Source organism: Schistocerca cancellata, unplaced genomic scaffold, assembly GCF_023864275.1.
Source record: "Schistocerca cancellata isolate TAMUIC-IGC-003103 unplaced genomic scaffold, iqSchCanc2.1 HiC_scaffold_1106, whole genome shotgun sequence".
Lineage (NCBI taxonomy): Eukaryota > Metazoa > Arthropoda > Insecta > Orthoptera > Acrididae > Schistocerca > Schistocerca cancellata.
In genome coordinates this window covers 261,346-281,025 of record NW_026047105.1, presented here as the reverse complement: position 1 = coordinate 281,025, position 19,680 = coordinate 261,346, and the positions used below count along the sequence as shown (strand labels likewise).

At 38.3% G+C, this 19,680-nt stretch overlaps 1 protein-coding gene across 3 annotated transcripts in view; it reads right to left on the bottom strand.

Moving 5' to 3' along the window:
* The window catches only part of LOC126156205 (ADP-ribosylation factor GTPase-activating protein 1-like), a 102,103-nt gene that overhangs the window by 23,075 nt on the left and 59,348 nt on the right, over positions 1-19,680 (bottom strand). Inside the window, exons 6-8 of one of the 3 annotated variants that reach the window (XM_049916290.1) lie at positions 15,656-15,745; positions 2,387-2,446; positions 2,181-2,311 (exon numbers count right to left, since the gene is read on the bottom strand). In XM_049916290.1, coding sequence (XP_049772247.1) covers positions 2,181-2,311; positions 2,387-2,446; positions 15,656-15,745 — 281 coding nt within the window. Of the gene's footprint in view, positions 1-2,180; positions 2,312-2,386; positions 2,447-15,622; positions 15,746-19,680 lie in introns of all 3 variants that reach the window. The other 2 variants (XM_049916289.1, XM_049916291.1) reach the window with 2 other exon arrangements.

Below are 19,680 nucleotides of genomic sequence, written 5' to 3'. Positions count from 1 at the left end.
CTTTCTGGAACTGGATCAGTCTTTCAATGTGGCTCTCTAGCAGGGATACGACTTCCTCAAATCCTGCCATGAAATGAGATCCATCCTTCATGAAATCCTCCCCACTCCACCAAGAGTGTCTTTCCGCCATCCACCTAACCTTCGTAACCTCTTGGTACATCCCTATGAAATCCCCAAACCACCTTCCCTACCCTCTGGCTCCTACCCTTGTAACTGTCTGTGGTGTAAAACCTGTCCCATGCACACTCCCACCACCACCTGCTCCAGTCCTGTAACCCGGAAGGTGTACACAATCAAAGGCAGAGCTACATGTGAAAGCACCCACGTGATTTACCAACTGACATGCCTACACTGTGAAGCCTTCTATATGGGAATGACCAGCAACAAACTGTCCATTCGCATGAACGGACACAGGCAGACAGTGTTTGTTGGTAATGAGGATCACCCTGTGGCTAAACATGCCTTGGTGCACGGCCAGCACGTCTTGGCACGGTGTTACACCGTCCGGGTTATCTGGATACTTCCCACTGACACCAACCTATCAGAACTCCGGAGATGGGAACTTGCCCTTCAATATATTCTCTCTTCCTGTTACCCACCAGGCCTCAACCTCCTCTAATTTCAAGTTGCCACCCCTCGTACATCACCTGTCATTCAATAACATCTTTGCCTCTGTACTTCCGCCTTGACTGACATCTCTGCCCAACCTCTTTGCATCTACATATGTCTGCCTGTGTCTGTATATGTGCAGATGTGTGTGTGTGTGTGTGTGTGTGTGTGTGTGTGTGTGTGTGTGTGTGTGTGTGTGTGTGTTTTATTGTGTCTATCTACCAGCGCTTTCTTGTTTGATAACTCACAGCATCTTTGTTTTTTATACAAAACAACATACTTAGATTAAAATGCCTTCCACAGGAATCAATTTGGGTTTTACAAATGACAAATATTGTGAAACTGTTTGCTTGTTTGGGTGTCTTTGAGATCCCGAACACGGTATTTGGCAGTGCAAAGATTGAAGCTGTGTTCCTTGACTCCCAGGAGATATTCAATAGTTCCTCACTACTGCTTCCTGACAAATACAAGCTCATGGAATATGACACCTGATTTGTGATTGAGTTCATGATTTCCTCACAAAACTGTTACATGTAAAAGTAACTTAAATAATGGAATCAGGGTCTAGTAAGAATATGAATTGGGACCATTGTTGCTCGCCACACAGTGTGACAGGCAGATTTAAATACAGGCTGAGCAATCAGACAAAGTCCTCCACCAGGTATAGAACCCCCCCCCCCTCCCCCCTCCCACACACACACACACTCACACACGATTTGCACACACATGACAACTGTGACCTCCGAGAAGTAGGACCCTAGGGCTTGGAGAGAGCTGTGCATGTGTGTTTCTTGATCTGTAATCTGATGATTGACTTTGTCTGATAGCTTAATATACTTTAAAATGTGCCTCTCTTCCACTCAACGCCTCCTCTACACAGTGAGTAGCAATTCACTCAATTCATATGGTTGTCAACAATAATTTAAAGTGTATCCCAGAGAGTGTATACAGTCATTTATGTATGACATCAACATCATGGGAATGTCATATTTATATCTAGAGAGTATCGCAGAGATGCTGATCCAACTCTAATGGCAAACACTATAAGAAGAATTGTGCATGATGCAGACATTTACTGTTTAAATTCTGACAGGATATATTCCAAGCAGAGTAAGAGAACACGTCACTTTATCTCACATATGTATTTCAAAATTACCATGACTGGAGCTTACTGATGGTCATTTTCCCTGTGCACTATTTGCAAATGGATCTGGAGAGGGGAGAAATAATTAGTGGGATCTGAATAACCCTCCACCATGCACCGTAACATGACTTTTGGAATTCTGATGTAGATGTACAATATAACTTGATGTTAAAGTTAAATTACATAAAAAGTAATTGTTAAGCTCTACATAATCTTTTCTTGTGTTTCATCTGCATGTAACTCACGTTACTGTCTTACTGAATCAATGACAATTATTGGCCAACTTTATACATAAGTTGCATTTCTCCTGAGGCGTATGGCATCTTCATTTCCAATGCCCTCCTCATATATATACACATTTTTAATGAAAAAAACAATTACAGATAAATTGAGCAAACTGAGATACAGTAAATAAATGCCCAATTACCTAACTGAATTGCTGCCCTCAATTAGTAAGGAAGACTTCTCCGTGGATGGTTCTGGGCTAGATTCATTCTGTGGAGCTGGTGTGTTTGTTCCTGCTATATCCTTCCAACCACGGCGGCCCAGATCTCCTACCTACAACAGTCAGCACTCTCCAGTATTTGCCAGTCACAGAAACAATTCCTTCATGTGTGTATTGCAAAAACTTACCTTTGTTGCTAGATTTGACACCTGAGAGCTAACATCTTCAAGCAGCTTGCCTTCCTTTACCTGATGCATAAAACATAATGATCATGCACATCAACTACACATTGTAAACAAATAAAACTGTAAATGGAATGCGCAAAGCATTAACAGCAGTGCTACTGCCCTGTAAGAGCAGCTATTTTCCAGGCATGGTCTAACCCCATGCATGCCACCCGTACCCAATGAACTAAAAATATGATATTGTTCCTTACCTTTGATGAATATCTGAATTACTACTTTTATGTCCAAACTGAAATAGTACAAAATTTACATTTAACAACTACAGGTTTAACTACTAAAAAATATGTACATATACCAATAATTACAAATGTGTCCAAAAGTTATAAAAAGAAAATGAAAATCGAAGTGGTAGACAACAGCTGAATAACTGTCAAGACTTCCCTCATAGACCAGAATTGTGCACTCTATACAAGAAAGGAGTACTTCGTTCTTTTAAAAAGGACTTCACCCAGAAATACTGGGAAGCACCAGTGCATTATAAGTGTCATGTCCCACTCATGCTTGCACTTTTGAAATCATGAGAGTGTAGGCTCCTGGTGAAGCTTACAATATCCAACTGCGGAGACACTGTGTAGAGTCCATTTTGGAGAATAGAAACCCTGTTGACCATGAAGCAGGTCAGAATCAAACTATACTATTAGCAGAGCTGAACATGCCATTTCAAAGTTTTGACAACAATCAGACACAGGAAATGTCCAGCATAGACCAATACAAGCTCAAGCCACTCCACAATAGGACAAATGTCTAGCCTTAATTCATAACAAAATCCAACTGTCTGCAAGACAGGTATCAGTATAGTTTACAACTGCCTCGGGAACCTTAGTTTCCTGAGAAACTGTACTGAAGGCTGCTAACAACTGGTTGGTACATCAGATATTTGGTAGTATGTATCCTGCCCATGCAGGTGCAGGGATGGATCTGTATACTGTAGAATCGGCATCTCCAATTAAATGAGTATGTAGTCTTTACAGATGGAGCACAAGTTTGGATAAAACAATGATTAGGGAGAAAATTGAGCATGCCTTCATCAGAGGAATCATCCTGGAATTTGTGGTAAGCAATTTTGGAGGAATAAGGAAAAACAAAAATCTTGATGGCCATATGGCACACTGAACTCCACTCCTCCAAATCTCAGTCCTATGCCTTAACCACCACACTACCTCAGTCAATCATAAACCAGTTTGGACCACAAATAACAGGAAAAATGAATTCCTTGTACTTTAATACTACGGAGCCTGCTCAATGATTCTTTAATCAAATTCATCTAGCGAGAAACCAGTAGCTTCTATAATCATTGAGATGTCATGGAAAGTGATAAAGTACTGTTGTAGGAAGACATACAGAGCTTAATACTTCCTCTCAACATAGATGAAGTACTTAACCAACCACACAGTCTTTTAGGAGGAGGTGTAGTTGGTTCAGATTTCTCCTCCAAGAATGGTAATACCCAGCTGCATTAAGTATTCCTGGTGACTAAATTTCTTGCAGGTGAAGAGCACTCTGCCTGATTTCCTCTGAGTCTTATTAAAGCAAACCTGTGATGCGCTAGGGAGATACATCACAGCCCATCAGCTGTCACCAAGGACTCTGCCAGATTTCCAGACAGTTCCTTCTCAGGAATGTAACTGACTGTTAAAGTTTTTAAATGTTCTTATGGAGATATTACTCATAAGCATATGTGGCAGCTAGGGAGTAGGCAATAACTTTTTTGCTCTAGTCTTTCCATTGAAAATGCTTATCTTCAGTTTCAGAATCCTTTACATGTAGTTTGCTAATGACTGACATGCAGCTTTGAAAATATGCCCTCATTTATTAATTATGTGTAACTTTTGGACACTAATGTATTTTATATTAAGCTCATATTCTCTCAACATTAGGATTATACACATGGCTTCTGCAAGCAACCATACTCTCTCTTCACATATTTGCTCAAAATTTCAGCATATATAAAAATTACAGGTAGAAATTGAAGTTTTAGCAGCACTACAAAAAGTTAAAATGATAAAATAATGAACAAACAACAAAGAATACTAAAAAACTGAAGAACCTGGCATCACAAAAGGTGCACAGTGTGCTACACAAAAAGGCATTTAATAAATATGTATCTTCTTTATAGTGGGGAGCACAGCCATAAATTGGCTGAATGAAGACAACATTTTTACATTTGCATTGTATATTTATTATGAGTATTGGGAAAATTTTCCCTTTGTTTAATAAATCTAGCCCAACAGCTAAACCCTAACTTTCTAAAGAGTTCTTAAACGTGTTTTTGGTGAAAATATAGCCATCATATTATACAACAGCAGTATAAAATGAAGACAGTATGCTCAGTCCCTGGTGCTGACAACATTCCTACAATCACTGCCATTTTACCTCTCTTTGAAAGAGAGCATTATATTCATACATGCTATAGAATTAAATTTCAGATGCTGCCAGACAGAACATTGTCTACTTGTGTGTGGTACAATGTACCAAACAATGGTTCAGAAAAAATGGTTAGATATACAATACTAGCAAATTAAAAAGTCCAAACCAACAAAAAAAATAACAAAAAGTAACAAAAGAGCACCACAACAATGAATTTGCTATCTTAAATTTCTCTCTCTGCCACTGAGAGAAAACTTTCTAATATTTAGTGAACAGTCATGGAAGAGCACTTAAAGCCAATCAATGTATTAACAAGTAAGAAAACTTATCATTTGTGTGGTTTCTTGTAGGTTCAGGTTTTAAAATTAAAGTTAAACAGCAGTAAAATACATTTGGGAAAGCATGCCAAAATAGACATGAAAATGTCTTCAGGAAAATGGTTTGATTTATACAATAATTATATAATACATCCAGCCACTAAAAGGGAGGAAAGCAAGACCAGGTTTAAAGCCCAAACACCCATATACCAAACCACTATGCACCAGGATAACCGAGGGATAAGCTACTGTACTTCACAGTCCAGAAAAGGAAAAATAAAAGGTCTAATTATTAATGAATAAGTATTTTTTAGTAATAAAAATGCTTATATACAGAGCAGTTAATTCCAGTACATTTCAGTTACAAATTACATGCCATTCATTGTGCCCTGATTAGTTGATTTAACATATTAAAGAAGTCAAAGACAAGAAGTAGTTTGTAACACTTCTCAGTAGTTGCATTCTTTCTCCTTACACTTCATGTGTATTTCTCCTTACACTTCATGTGTATCTCAACCTAGGTAATAAGAGCAGATCCACCCAGCCACCCACCCCTCTCCCTCCCGTTTCCCTCCAATCTGGCAGAAACGGACAAAAAAAAAAACACACACACACACACACACACACACACACACACACAAACACACACACAAATCGCAACTCACACACCCATGACCACAGTCTCTGGCTGCTGAGGCCAGACTCAATCTAGCCTCAGCAGCCAGAAACTGTGGCGACGCGCACGCGTGTGCGTCCATATTCCCAATGAAGGTCTCACTGGCTGGAAGCTCACTTTCTGACAGTCTTTTTGTTGTGCCTATGTGCGACTCAGCATCTCCACTATATGGCGAGTATCAACTATCCTTGTCATAATATACTTTTTTAAACTGTTGTTTATGTTTGTAGGTTTCTATTGGCTCTGTGTTCAGCCTCCTGATGGCAAGCATTTGTCACCTTGTCTGACTTGCAAGATGTCCTCAGCAGTGCGACCAACTTTTTGAAATTGTTTATACGGTATCACACTGCAGCCACTGACACTAGTGGGTGCTAGTTTGCGAGTAATTGATGATGAAATTTCAGAATTTTGTGTGATACTCAACAGTGTTACAAAACTTGCATTACATAACCCAGTTGCGTGGTATAATTGATAGGATAACAGCTTCATATGTATGAGGTTGTGGGTTCGAATCATCAAGTGCACAATAATTATTTTATTTTTAAACCTTTATTGAAATTATTTAAATCAAGATTTTTATTCAGTTAATTGGTTTAAATGTAATTTTCTATTTCTATTCCTCTGTCATCCTTTTAATCACCATATGAACTTTTTCATTTGTTTCATTTTTTTTTTTCTTTATATCATTTTTCCTCCAGTCAGAATTTTTGTGAATATGAATCTAATTATATTTATCTATTACAATATTCAATTATCTGAAAATTCTGATCAGTAAAAAAAAAAAAAAAAAACCTATATTTCTGCGAAGGTGTGAAAAATGCATTTTTGTTACCAGATGTGCAGGTTTTTTCTTTGCACAATAATAGTCATATATACATTTAAAACATAACAAATACCTACTGCACTATGGACAAAATCATGCAGATGAAAATTTAAATGAAATATGAGTTTATAAGTAAAATGAAATTAAAGCAAAATGAGAAAGAGATACAATGAAACGTAATAATGTGGACAAAAACAGGATGATAAAACAGATCACATTAAATCAAAGTTAATACTCTAAATTAATTAAAAACACACCAACAAAAATTTCAAGTGGAGAAATAGAGACAGGAAGAGAAATGAGAGCAATTGAAGAAGTTGGTATTATGACTAAAATTATGTGACAAAGGAATAGAATTAAAAAATACATTTAAATCAATCAACTGAACAAAAATGATGATCAACATCATTTTGATAAAGATTTAAAAATAGAAAAAACTTACTGCACCTGACGAGACTCGATCCCATACCCTCCTGCATGTAAAGCCGTTATCCCATCCATTACACCAAGCAACCGACTATGTTTTGTGAATTTTTTTAAACACTATTATCACACAAAATTCCAAATTTTTATTTCATCAATTACTCACAAACAAGGGCCCAACAGGGCAACAGGAATAATGTGAAGCAGATTCAGTATCTAATTTCCAACAAGAAAGAATTAACTAACTCAAGTAGCTGAGGTCCTGACACAAGACAACAAAATGTAGATCCCTGGAGTTCCACGAGAACATGGTGCAGCATAAGGGCATGAACATAGATTTCTCACTTTCAATTTCTACTCCACAGAGTTACTGAGGCATGTAAAAAAAACTGTTGCTAATTTTCACATATCTTAGTAAGCATAAACATCAGCTATCCTTGTTATGCACACATTGTTTAAGCCATAGGGCCATTAAAAAAGCATGATCCACTGCTAAATTATAGATTGATTTCACAGCAAATCTCTCTTAAGGTGATAAAAATTTTTGTTAATATTAGAAATAACTTAAGAGAGGAGTTTGTACACAGTGCAACCATGAGGGGGAAATAACCAGATGTGTCACTCTTACTCACATCTATCTTTGTAAGGACTTAGCACTGTGCATGTATGTGTAGGTGCCAATTCTCAAGCAGTCATGACAGTGAGACATCAGGGTCAATTCAGTAAAAATGTATGCTGAGCGCAGGAATTGTCCATGAAATATTTATGAGGTCATACACTTTACCAAATGGATTGACAGGCGTCTGCATTATGAATTGGAAAATGTTAACCTTGCAGAAAGACCATAGCCATGGTTTATGCATGAGACATTACCCCATTTTCTACAAATCATGCAACAGCATCTCATACTAATGTTTCGTGGGCAATAGATTGGCCAAGGAAGTACTGTAACACAGCTTTACCTTTCACCAGACCTACATTCATTTGAATCTATCTGCAGGACCATTTAAATACATTGGTAATATCCAACCCATTCACAATGTGTGGACATTACAGGAGCATGTGACACAATCGGGATGGAGTCAGATGTATTTTAAAGAGCATGTGATTCACTGCGAAGAAAGCTTGTAGGATGTGTGGTAACCACATTCATCACTGTCTACAGTGTTTACTTCCACATATCAGACAGATGGGAATGAGAGGGCCGATTGGCCATCTCAACCAGTATTGGGTTCTGAGTATATGATTTTAGGAATTTTCTAGTTTTGACAAATACTACCTTGTACAATAATTTGAGATACTTTTTATAAACATCTTGAACTAATGTAGCTTGTAGAGCTTAAAACTTCAGGCATTTATGCGGGATCATGGTAAATAATTTTAACTGCTCTCATAAAATAGGAATTAAAGTTTCAAAAGTGATGAACATGCCAAGTGCATTTTGTAAGAGAAATACACACCGTTAAAGATAACACAGGAATGACAGATTAGCTGAAAATGAAGTCTTTTGTATTTTAACCAAAAGAGAATGATAGTATATACTTTCCTCTCTTCCAACAAAATTACAATTGTAGCGAAAATAGATTAACAGAGATAATTCATCGCTAACACACTGACAACTCTAGTAAGGTGTAAAATTTAAATTAACTGTAAAGATGGGGTACAATGATTCTAAGTTTTCTCAAAATGTTCCCCTATTTATCACAAAAGGTCTAACAGCAAGATTCACTAAACAACCTCAAGGTACGATGAACTTGTCAATGTTCCTTTTTTTTATTTTGTTGTTGTTGTTGTTGTTGTTGTTGGTGGTGGTGGTGGTTTTGGTTTTAATTCTATGGTTTGTAGGACACAGCATGTGTAAGTTAGTTAATAAATAGATAGAAATTTTGAACAATGTCTAACTTTACTAAGCATGCTTCTTGGTATAAAGCTGTGGTGCATTAGTGGTGGAGGTGGTGGTATCAAGAGCAGTAAGAGCAGCTAACATATGAATGAATTTAATTTTACATATTTTTGTAAGATGGGCCTCTTTTTTCTCCCTTACAAACTTTACAGTAAAAGCTACTTCATACAAAACTGCAGGAACTAAAAATACTCAGATAATAAAAGTCACAACCAGCTGAAATAACATTAAGTCTGTCTAAACAAAATAAAGTTCATTGGCCAAAGAGGAGGGTTACACTCAATTTAAGATTATTAGAACATTTTACTCTGAAATTACGACCATAACATTAGAACGTGATGGTATTTTATGAAGACAACACCTATGATTTGTCATAGGTCTTTTTCTGTGTGTGGAGTTGGTCCAAACAAAGGACACTCTTGTGGTTATCTTACAATGCTGAGTGCTAAAAAATTAGATTATGTTGGCTCTTGATACAAACAAGCCATTGTATAAATGGTAGCCTTCTCCTACCACCTAGCCCCTGCACACTCTGCCAGACAATGCTGACTCCATTCCTTCACCCATACCCTGCTATCCCTCCCCCTTCCCTGCCCCACTCTAAATTGCTTCTTCTGCTTGACATGATACAGATGCATTGTGGCCAGAGCAACTGGAGATAGTGGTCATGTGGGCCTGATGTGCACTTGGTTGCATGAATATTGTGTGTGTGTGTGTGTGTGTGTGTGTGTGTGTGTGTGTGTGTGTGTTTGTTCCCCTTTTCTGAAGAAGGCTATGGCTAACAGATCAAGGGGTAACAGTCTTTTCGTTGTGCCTATCTGCAACTCAATCTGTCATTTTTACCTCCAGTAGCAATCTATCATTCATTTTCATAATATTATTCAATGAAAGTGTTAGATTGTGTTCGTAATCTGCACAGCTGAACGGAAATTAACTGATGGTCCATACTCCAATAATCATGAAAAAGGAATTTTCGATCTTACAAGCACAAAGGCTTGTGTTGGATGGTGATTTAGGCTGTTATTTTGACTGTGTGGTTAGTTTTGAAGGATAAAGATGATAATGAACCATTTTAAATCCAACCTAGCAGTGTAACAGCTGAAAGTTACTGATTCAAAAGTAAACAATGATGGGGAAACGGGATCGTTGCTGTGTGGTGACGCAAAAGAAGATGACAACAAAGAGCTTTCAACTGCTTGTAGCAGTGGGACAGAGGATATTCCCAAATGCTGGGATTTGGAGAAAAAACAAATTTTGCAGTAAGTTGCAGTAGTTGGTGGTAAAAAATAAAAGATTTGGCTGCAAAATTTTTAAAGAGGTTGGCAACTTGGGAATTGAAAGCACATCATGAGGGATGAATATTTCACAGCAGTGGATTTCAGTTTCAATTTGTGGAATTGGTGGAGCTGGAAAGAAATCTCAGCAAATGCTTTTTCTCTGCAAGAAAATACTGATACATAAAGTCAATTCAGCTTATCAGCATGCAGTTGAAACACTAAAAACTGTAAAACTGAGAACTTTGGAAACGTCATGTACTAATGCTTTTGAAAAGGAAAGTAACTGATCATGTAATTTGAACAAATAAATAAGTCAACAAAAATCAAGCCTTCCACAATTTTGAAACAAACTGACATGGAAGTTTAATGGTTTCAATATGGCCTGCATTCTTCATTCAATTAAAGCAGTTCATAAATAATTGCTTCTGATGTTGGGATAGAAATGGGGAACAAGGTAGCAAAAATTATAGTGCATGGGAACAGTAAAACTGACCTCCTTATAGTACCACACTCAGTCAGCTGTCATCACAGATAAAGTATCTGAGAACAAAACTTCCAGATATTGATCAACCAGCCAAAATTTTTTTGAGGAATTACTGAATGGCAAGATGTCACTGCTGAAGACATATGTAGTAACTGAGGACTTATTAGTGAGTACTGGGGTTCAATGATGAGGTTCTGAAACAATCTTGTTACAGTCTCAACTGATAAGGCTTGAGTACTGCAAGCAAGGACAAAGGGTGTAATTCCTTAAGGATTCTAGATAAAGATGCTTCTAACTTAAAGAGCAGCCTCAGTCATGTGGAAAAATGTTGAAGTTTCAATGACACATTTCAAAATTACCAAAGATGATGCCAAGAGATAAAAACTGAGCAAGTCATGTGCGGAGAACAACTTAAACACACAACCCACGTCAACTTTATATTAAACCTCACACTGATGTGCGATACCCATCAACAGTTGGCAGAACTTAGCGTGCTGACTTGAAAGCTCATGCATTACATTTTATTTGGCCCATTAGGAGCTACACCAGAAAATTAAGGCATTTCTGAAAGAAAGACAAAACATGGCCCACACTATACTAGAGCCTTGGAAGCAGAAACACTTTAATGTTTAACTGTGTGAATCTCAAAAGGAGCAAGAAATAAAGGGAATCACGTTGATGCTGTGAGTTCTGCAAGTGCCTGGACAGGCATATGGAGAATCACCTTTTAATGTCAAATGACACTGAAATCCCAGAATTGGCTACAGTTTTGCATACTACCACTTGGCCATAAATACATGATGTAACTTATGGAGAAGCAGAAATAAGAAACTTGTGTACATGTTTTAAGCTTCATGAAAGCCTAATCTTAAGAGATTTCCATGAATATCTTGCTCAGAAGAAATGCCCAATGTCCGTCCTGCCCCTTTTAACACTATGGGCAGTATCCCAATTTCAATGTGAAAGTGAAACAGGCTTCTCATAAATGAACTTTATCAAGACTCTAACAAGACCATCATTGCATCTAAATAGAACAGAACATCTAATTTTCATGAAGTTGGTTGGTCCTCCACTACAAATTTTCAAACCTGATGACCACGTGAATTCATGGTTTCAGAAAGGAAGACATCTGGTGCCTGACACAAAAAACAAGGAGAAGCAGCATGAAGACGTCAGTGATCAGCCTCTCTCTTACCAATGTGGGATTTACTTTAAGCAGATCAGCAAAATAAGACACTGCCACTGTGCTCATATTTGTGTGTTCAATTATTTTTTAAGATGTAAAATGATTAGAAATTCTGAGTGCAGTTGACCACGAATAAATTAACCCAATGCAAATTTTTATTTAACTGAAGTTAAGAACCCTCAATTACACCCAAATAATTTCTGTGTCACTGACCTCTGATAAAAATGAACCCCAGACATCTCAATCATGGCCTATTAGTTTGTAACAGTACAGCTATGTCTTCATTTAGTTCCATGTGAAGCATTGCCAGACTCTGCATAATGGAAGAAAATTGTAAGATTGTGATGTTTTGTTGACTGCAACTGAGGGTAGCGCTTAAAAAAGTTTTAGAAAGAAAGCACTGGATAAGATTAACTCTTACAAGAGCATGGGGAACAACCTATTCAAAAAGGTGTCTGATGAAACCAAACACAGGGATTCATAATATGTTGGACTGGGAGAACTGCAACGGAAATAAATAAAATCTCATTAAAAAAAAAGCATTTACATAATCTAAACACTAAAGTGAAGCTACAACAGAAACCTATGTTCAGCCATTATACATTCTAAGAGGGGGAGGAAAGACGCATCATGAAGGAATTACCTGCGGATGGTAATTTGTAGACACGATTTACAAGTATAGACAAACAAATGACAACAATTTCAGAAAAAAAGGATGATTTACTCAGGAGAAAGAGCTTCACAAATTGATAAACCCAATGAAGTGTTGACCCACTTCTAACTCTTATGCAAGAAGTTATTTGGCTTGGCATCAACCGATAAAAGTTGTTAGATGTCTACATGGGAGATTCTGTTAAATTGGTGCAACAGTGTCAAAATCCTCATCTAGTTGGACGGCACTCCCCCAGAGTGTGCTTCATTTTTTTTTTCAATTTGAGACACATCTGGTGGCTTGCTGACCAAAGTAAGGTTTGGCAATCATGAAGGCAAGCAGTAGAAAGTCTCGCTGTATGTGGGCAGGCAGTATCTTGCTGAAATATGAGCCCAGGATGGCTTGCCATGAAGGGCAACAAAATGGGGCATAGAAGATCGTCTACGTACCACTGTGCCGTAAGGGTGCTGTGGATGACAACCAAATGGGTCCTGTTACAAAATGAAATGGCACCCCAAACCAGTTGTCGCGCCATATGGCAGGTGGCAGTCAGGTCAGTATTCTACTGCTGATTGGGTCATCTCCAGACACATCCTCATTGGTCATTGGGGCCTCTCAAATCTCACTGCCTGGAGTAGAATTGTCTTCAGTGCTGAGTTCCACTTCAACTGAGCCCCAATGACCAACGAAGACTTGTCTGGAGACATCCCTGACACCAGTAATATTCCAACCAAACTATTGCCCACCACATGGCATGTTAACCAAGTTAGATGGGCTGTACCATTTCATAACAGGACCCCTTTTATTGTCATCCACAGCACCCTTACAGCACAGCTGTATGTTTACTATATCCTATGTCCCATTTTGTTGCTCTTCAAGGTATGGCATGCTGGGATTACATTTCTGCATGACAACGCTCATCGACACATGGTGATAGTTTCTACTGCTTGTCATCTCCTACCATAGTCAGCAAGGTCACCACATCTCTCCCCAAGTGAGAATTTTTAGAGTGTTATGAGCACAGCCCATCAACCAGCTCAGTATTTTGATGATTTAATGTGTCAATTGGACAGAGTTTAGCATGATGTCCCTTAGTAGGGCATCCAACAACTATCAATCAATGCCAAACTGAATAATTGCTTGCACAATGGCAAACGGTAGACCAAAACATTACTAACTTGTCAATTTGTGAAGCTCTTTCTCTTGAATAAATCATCCTATTATTCTTAAATTGAATCTTTTTTGTGCTGTACATGTACATCATGACCACCAATCACCATCCAACTTGGATAATTCCTTCATGGTGTGTTTTTTGTTTTTGTTTTAAGTCTTGGAGCATATTTCATAATAATGAAAATTCCAGTACTTACTCAGACAGAAATGTGACTCAGACTATTCCTGGAGAGAACAACATCATGAACTACCTCTATTAAGTACAACAGCCAGTATTTTATTTTAGCTGAAGACTAATGGATGTACCACGGCCTGATAGTCTGACATAATACGTGGGACATTCTATGCAGTAGGGGTGTTGAATTGAATATTTTGAGATAAGGAGTCAGTGTTTGGAAATTAATATTTTAGGTATTAGGATATATTGTGAACTCCTTGTGTTTTGTTATAAACAACAGCCTGTTTCATCAGCATTTGTGGCACTACCTCAAAAGACAATATTCATTCATATGTGACATGTCCACAGTGGAGACTACCACTGTTTACAGTTCATTAGCAATCTCAAAGACAGAGTGTTACTCATAATAGTAACTTGCTGCCATATATTCATTCTTTCATTCATTTGCATTGCATCACAATGTTCAAATGGCTCTGAGCACTATGGGACTTAACATCTGAGGTCATCAGTCCCATCACAATGTAGTACCCAGAAATCCAAGCAAATGTCCAGCGAAACGTTCCAGAACTGGAACCTAATTGGAACATATTTATCACCAAGAGTAGAAAATTCTGAGAAACTGAGCAGTTCAAGTCACAGAACTGACCAAAGTTCTCAACAAACAACTGTTCGAGTAGCGCAACTCAAGGAGATTTATTGATAAGCAACATGCCTGTGAAATGGATACTCTGCAGAATGCAGCATGGAGAATACTGATTCAGCAGAAATTAAACATGTATCGCAATCATGTGCAACACAATGGGGCCTAATGACTTCAAAGCTAGAGTTTAGTTTTGTCACAGGATTGGCCAGCACAGCAATAACTTGTTGAACTTTCTACAGTATGGATGGGCCCATGTTCACCATGATGGGTGGCATTTCAACTGCCTCAGTAACTATGTCTAGAGTGATGAAAATTCAGATGCTCTTCTCATATTATCAGTACCAATTCTCTATCAGCTTGTGGGCTCAAACTGCACAAGATTAACAAAAAGACCTCATCTGTTGCCATCTCAATTTTATGCTACATATTACTAGGCATTAAAGTGATGTGTGCTGCCTTATTTGTTAGAGACTGTTTCTGTTGTCTGCGAGAGATTGTGGTTTCAACACAACGGTGCACTGCACCATTTTGATGTTATGTCTGTGGATACCTGAATAAAAGATACCTTATTGTTCGACTGGTATAGGTGGTCGCATCTGAAGGGAAACACGACTGCCGAATTTCAGTATTGTATGTTTTCTCTCGCACGGTTGCATGAAACCCAGTAAACGCAAGAGTTTTTTGGAGGGTTTAGCTGCTTATCTCACTGTACAGCAGTTAACAGGAATATTTGAGAGAATGTGGCAACATTTTATGTGCCACCATAATGATTACATGAAGACAGCTAGTGGACACTATGAAAAGCAGCTACAAGGTGTAAGTTATTTACATCAACAAAAAACTAACTTACTAACTTTCTTGTCTCAAACATCTCAATTCAAGATCCTTTACCTTGTGCATAATTTTGACCGTAAAGGTTCGAGACGCACTATACAAACACAAACCCAGTAAGAAAAACACAGAATCCCAACAGGCCAAAACTCTAGAAATGGAGAATCCAGTTTTAAGTTGCTCTTGAAACCATCAGCTGGGAGAAACTGTATAGCCTATTGGGAAGAAGCATTCTACAGCTCTTACCTTTTCACCAACAGAAACACTAATTTCAGCTACCTTCTGAGATGCAATCCCTCCAATCTTGATGGCTCCCTCCGTTGCTTTGCTTGCAATCTTGCTTGCAGAAGATGAAAATACTGACCATCCCTATTAAATAAAATGTACAGCAGCAGATTAGTAAGGCACATTTCAGCACTTTTTATCTTTACTGTTGATGACAGTTATGTTATTAAAATTATAATTTTCCTAATCCACTACAGGAGGGAGTGGGTGGGGGAGAAAGAGAGAGGGGGGTGGGAGGAGGGAGGGAGAGAGAGAGAGAGAGAGAGAGAGAGAGAGAGAGAGAGAGAGAGAGAGAGAGAGAGAGAGAGAGCACCAAATGTGTGTGTGCACGCGCCATGCACACTGTGTGTTACACTCGACACAGATTTGTATTTCTTCTTGCTCAGGTGACACACACAACACAATCTACACACACAATATTCATCATGCTTTAAAACAAAATGTGTGATGGTTCTTCAGAATACCTTTCATTTTTGGGACAATATTTTATCTCATACTTATTTCTGTGAAACAATTATGTATGTTATTCCTTTACCTCTAGATGCTGTACCATCTTTGAATTATAAACTTTCAGTTGTGGTCATTTTCAGCCCATAATACATTTATATGCAATTAACATTAGGCCATCTTCTATCTAAAATGTAATACATATGTGCCACTTCACAATGAGCATGACAATGAGCACAGCTTGAAACAAGCAGTGAAAATAAAGATTAAAAATCTACTATCAGTGGCGTCTCTGTTGACCACATGTGGCGCAATGCACCCACTTATGCAAGAGATGGCAATTTTAAACCTCGTACCAGCTGTCGGAGAGCACGCTCTTTTGTTGTTCACTATCTCCAATGGGTGAGCGCAACACATATTTACCACTAGATGATGATGATGATGATGAAGAATTCACATGACCTCACTGCCTATGACTGGCTGGTACGTCTTTTTGAGCAACCATACACTGAGCTTTGTCCCAGATTCATAGAATCTACAGACTTGTTAATCTTAGTACAGGCAACTGCAGTTAGGACATAACATGGACATAGCATGACAAAACGAAGCATTACTACAAGTCAGTGACTTATTGGATTGTATCAGTATTCAAGACTAATTCTGTCAAGGATATTACTCACATTGCTTATAGCAATTAACCACAAAAAGGACCTACAGCAATACAAAAGTTGTGTGTTGTTATTGTGCTATCTGTTTTAGATGTTTGATTGTCTTCATTGGCCACCTCAATTAACAACATATCAGACATCCACTGGTGACGAGTCTAGTGCTTAAATTTTGTACTTGTCGGAAAGTCATAAATATTTACACAATTTTTGTATGTATCATATTTTACAGTGTCTTTAACTTGTGTATGCAATGGTAACTTCTGGAGAGCAAGAACTTTCAGTTTCAGAGTCAACAAATTACCTCCTTGCACACTGCTATTGGCAGATTGATTGACACACAAGTCCAGCACACAACAATGACTGAAACAAAGAATGCCAGCGGCCAGGTGCCACCTCATCCATTTCGCTCTTTTGATGCAAAACAACAGGAATGGGTGGAGTACCACCTGCAGTTCGGGCAGCATTTCAATCATACAACGTATCAGATGAATCACGAAGCTCTTTCTTTTTGGAAAGGAGTGTATATTTTCAGGTCCTGTATGAAGTGGTTTCCTCAGAATGCCAAACCCGACCCTATGGAAACAATGTTACAAAACGCAAAGACTTCTTCAATACTCAAATTCATGTAGCTACTGCCAGTTTCAAATATCTTCATTACAACTAATCTTAAAAGGAATGGGTTGCTGAACTCGAGAGCATGGCTAGGAAATGAATTTAACAGCCCTTGTGGAGCCTTATTAAAAGACAAAATGCTTCCCACTGCCATTACTTAAAAAAAGCATCATGACATTGCTCTCACAAGTGTGTTTAAAGTAGTTGAAGCTCAGGAAGTGCAAGTCTTGACTAAACCCGACTTTAATGTGATCTCTGCTGCAATGCTGACTGTGGACTGTTCAAAACAGGCCCAGTCTCTCAAAGCCAACACAGGCAATAGCATAAACACAGCACAAGGCTCAGTCACTTCCTCAGCTCATTCAAACCTCCTGAAGTCTAATGTAAAATGTTACGCAACACAATGCTGCAAAAACTGCTTTCTCTGTCACTGAGTCAGTACCCACTCCTCGTGGCAATCCACACAGAACCCATGAATAGAAGTGTCATAATCACACAGCAAAACACACATTGTAACACTTGCATAATTCTAACCACCTATCCTCAAATAGATGTACATCTAAATGCTTCACCAATCACAGTTCACACAAAGACAGTCATCGACAAGCCGGAACAGATAGTCACATGCAGAGTGCATACTGCAAACTGTTCACCTCTCTGCACATGCTCAACTATGAAAATCATGCCTGTACCGCATGGCCTACTTTGAACATGAGCTTTGCCAAAATATATAAAGATGACTACATAAGTGCCATTCACAGTAGTTCAGTCACATTCTAGTCCGAATATTTTTGGCATGGATGATTTTGATTTATTTTATGTAGATACAAACAATTCGTATGCTATTGATTCACAAATTATCCTTGCATATAATCATCATTTGTGTGAAATATACAGACATTTGTTCGATGAGACATGACCATGCAAAGAAATTTTACAAGTAAATTACTTTCAAGGACAATGAAAAACCATCTGGTACCCCATGCCATTCGTGATGACTCTGCTCCTTAACTCAACAGACTGGTACAAATCAGAGTTTTGAAAACCATTTCTGTATGTCTACGTCCTTGTGATCACAAGAAAAACCAACAGGAAGATGTGACTTTGTGCCAACTTTAAACTTACAGTTAATACTCAAACAGTGACTGATTCTTTCCTGCTTTCACGTAGTGAGCAAGCAGCTGATTCTTTTCTGAAATTGATTTTGCCAAAGCTTACCTTCAACTTGCCCTGGATGAGGAAGCACAAGTTGGCCTGCATCAATACCAGCACCTTCCCTTTGGAAGCGCTTCTGCTGCATTATTTTATGCTTTCTTGAACAAGTGTTGTCAAAAGTTCCGCCCTGTTCAAATTATTTAGATGACATTACTTTGCGGACAAACAACAGAAGTGCATCTCAAAAATTTGGTGTCTCATTTTCAAGTTTTAGCTGACACAAGCTCTAGTGTAATTTACAGGAATGTTCATTTTTCAATATTGAAATTGAATATTTGGAACACATCATTGGCACCCATGGTGCTCGTACTTTGATTAAGCATTCAGAGGCAATACCGATATTATCTTCTCCTACAAATATACAAGGACACCAAGCTGTTCTCAGCAAAGTGACATGCAACATCAAATTCATTCCAAACACTGTGCACGCAGCCACCCCTTTGCACTGTCTCTGGTGTAAGGATATTACTTTTAATTGGACTGGAGGAAGCAAACAGTTTTTTCAGAAACTGAAGCAAGCATTTCTTAGTTCTCCATGTCTTATGCACTTTGATCTGAAACAACCAATGGTGTTTGCAATTGATGCATTGGGGGTGGAGGGGGTGGGGGGGGGGGGGTGCAGTTTTGGCTCAGACAGTTGCCAAATGGAACACATTCAGATTTAAGATGTTGAACAATGCCCAAGTCAAATAGTGAGCTGGAAAAGAAAGCTTTAGCCGTAATTTACGGTGTCACAAAATTTCATAAATATCTGCAAGGTAGAAAATTTTTTCTTGTGATTGACCGTAAGGCTGATTGTTCTTTTTTATCCAGCAAAAGGTGTCCATGACCATACAGCACAGAGGCTCCAAAGTCTATCAGTACAACTCTCCAATTATCAATATGAAACTCTTGATCACCCCATGGCACAGCTTGCAAAAGCACACACACTGTCTCACTTACCTATGGGAATGATCTGGGTTTTGATCCATCAAAAGTTTCATGCCTTCAAATTAATTATTCTGATACCAGAGCACTGAAACTTTTCCAACCGATTCTTGGCAGATCGTACATGCTACCAAACACAACGAACACTAT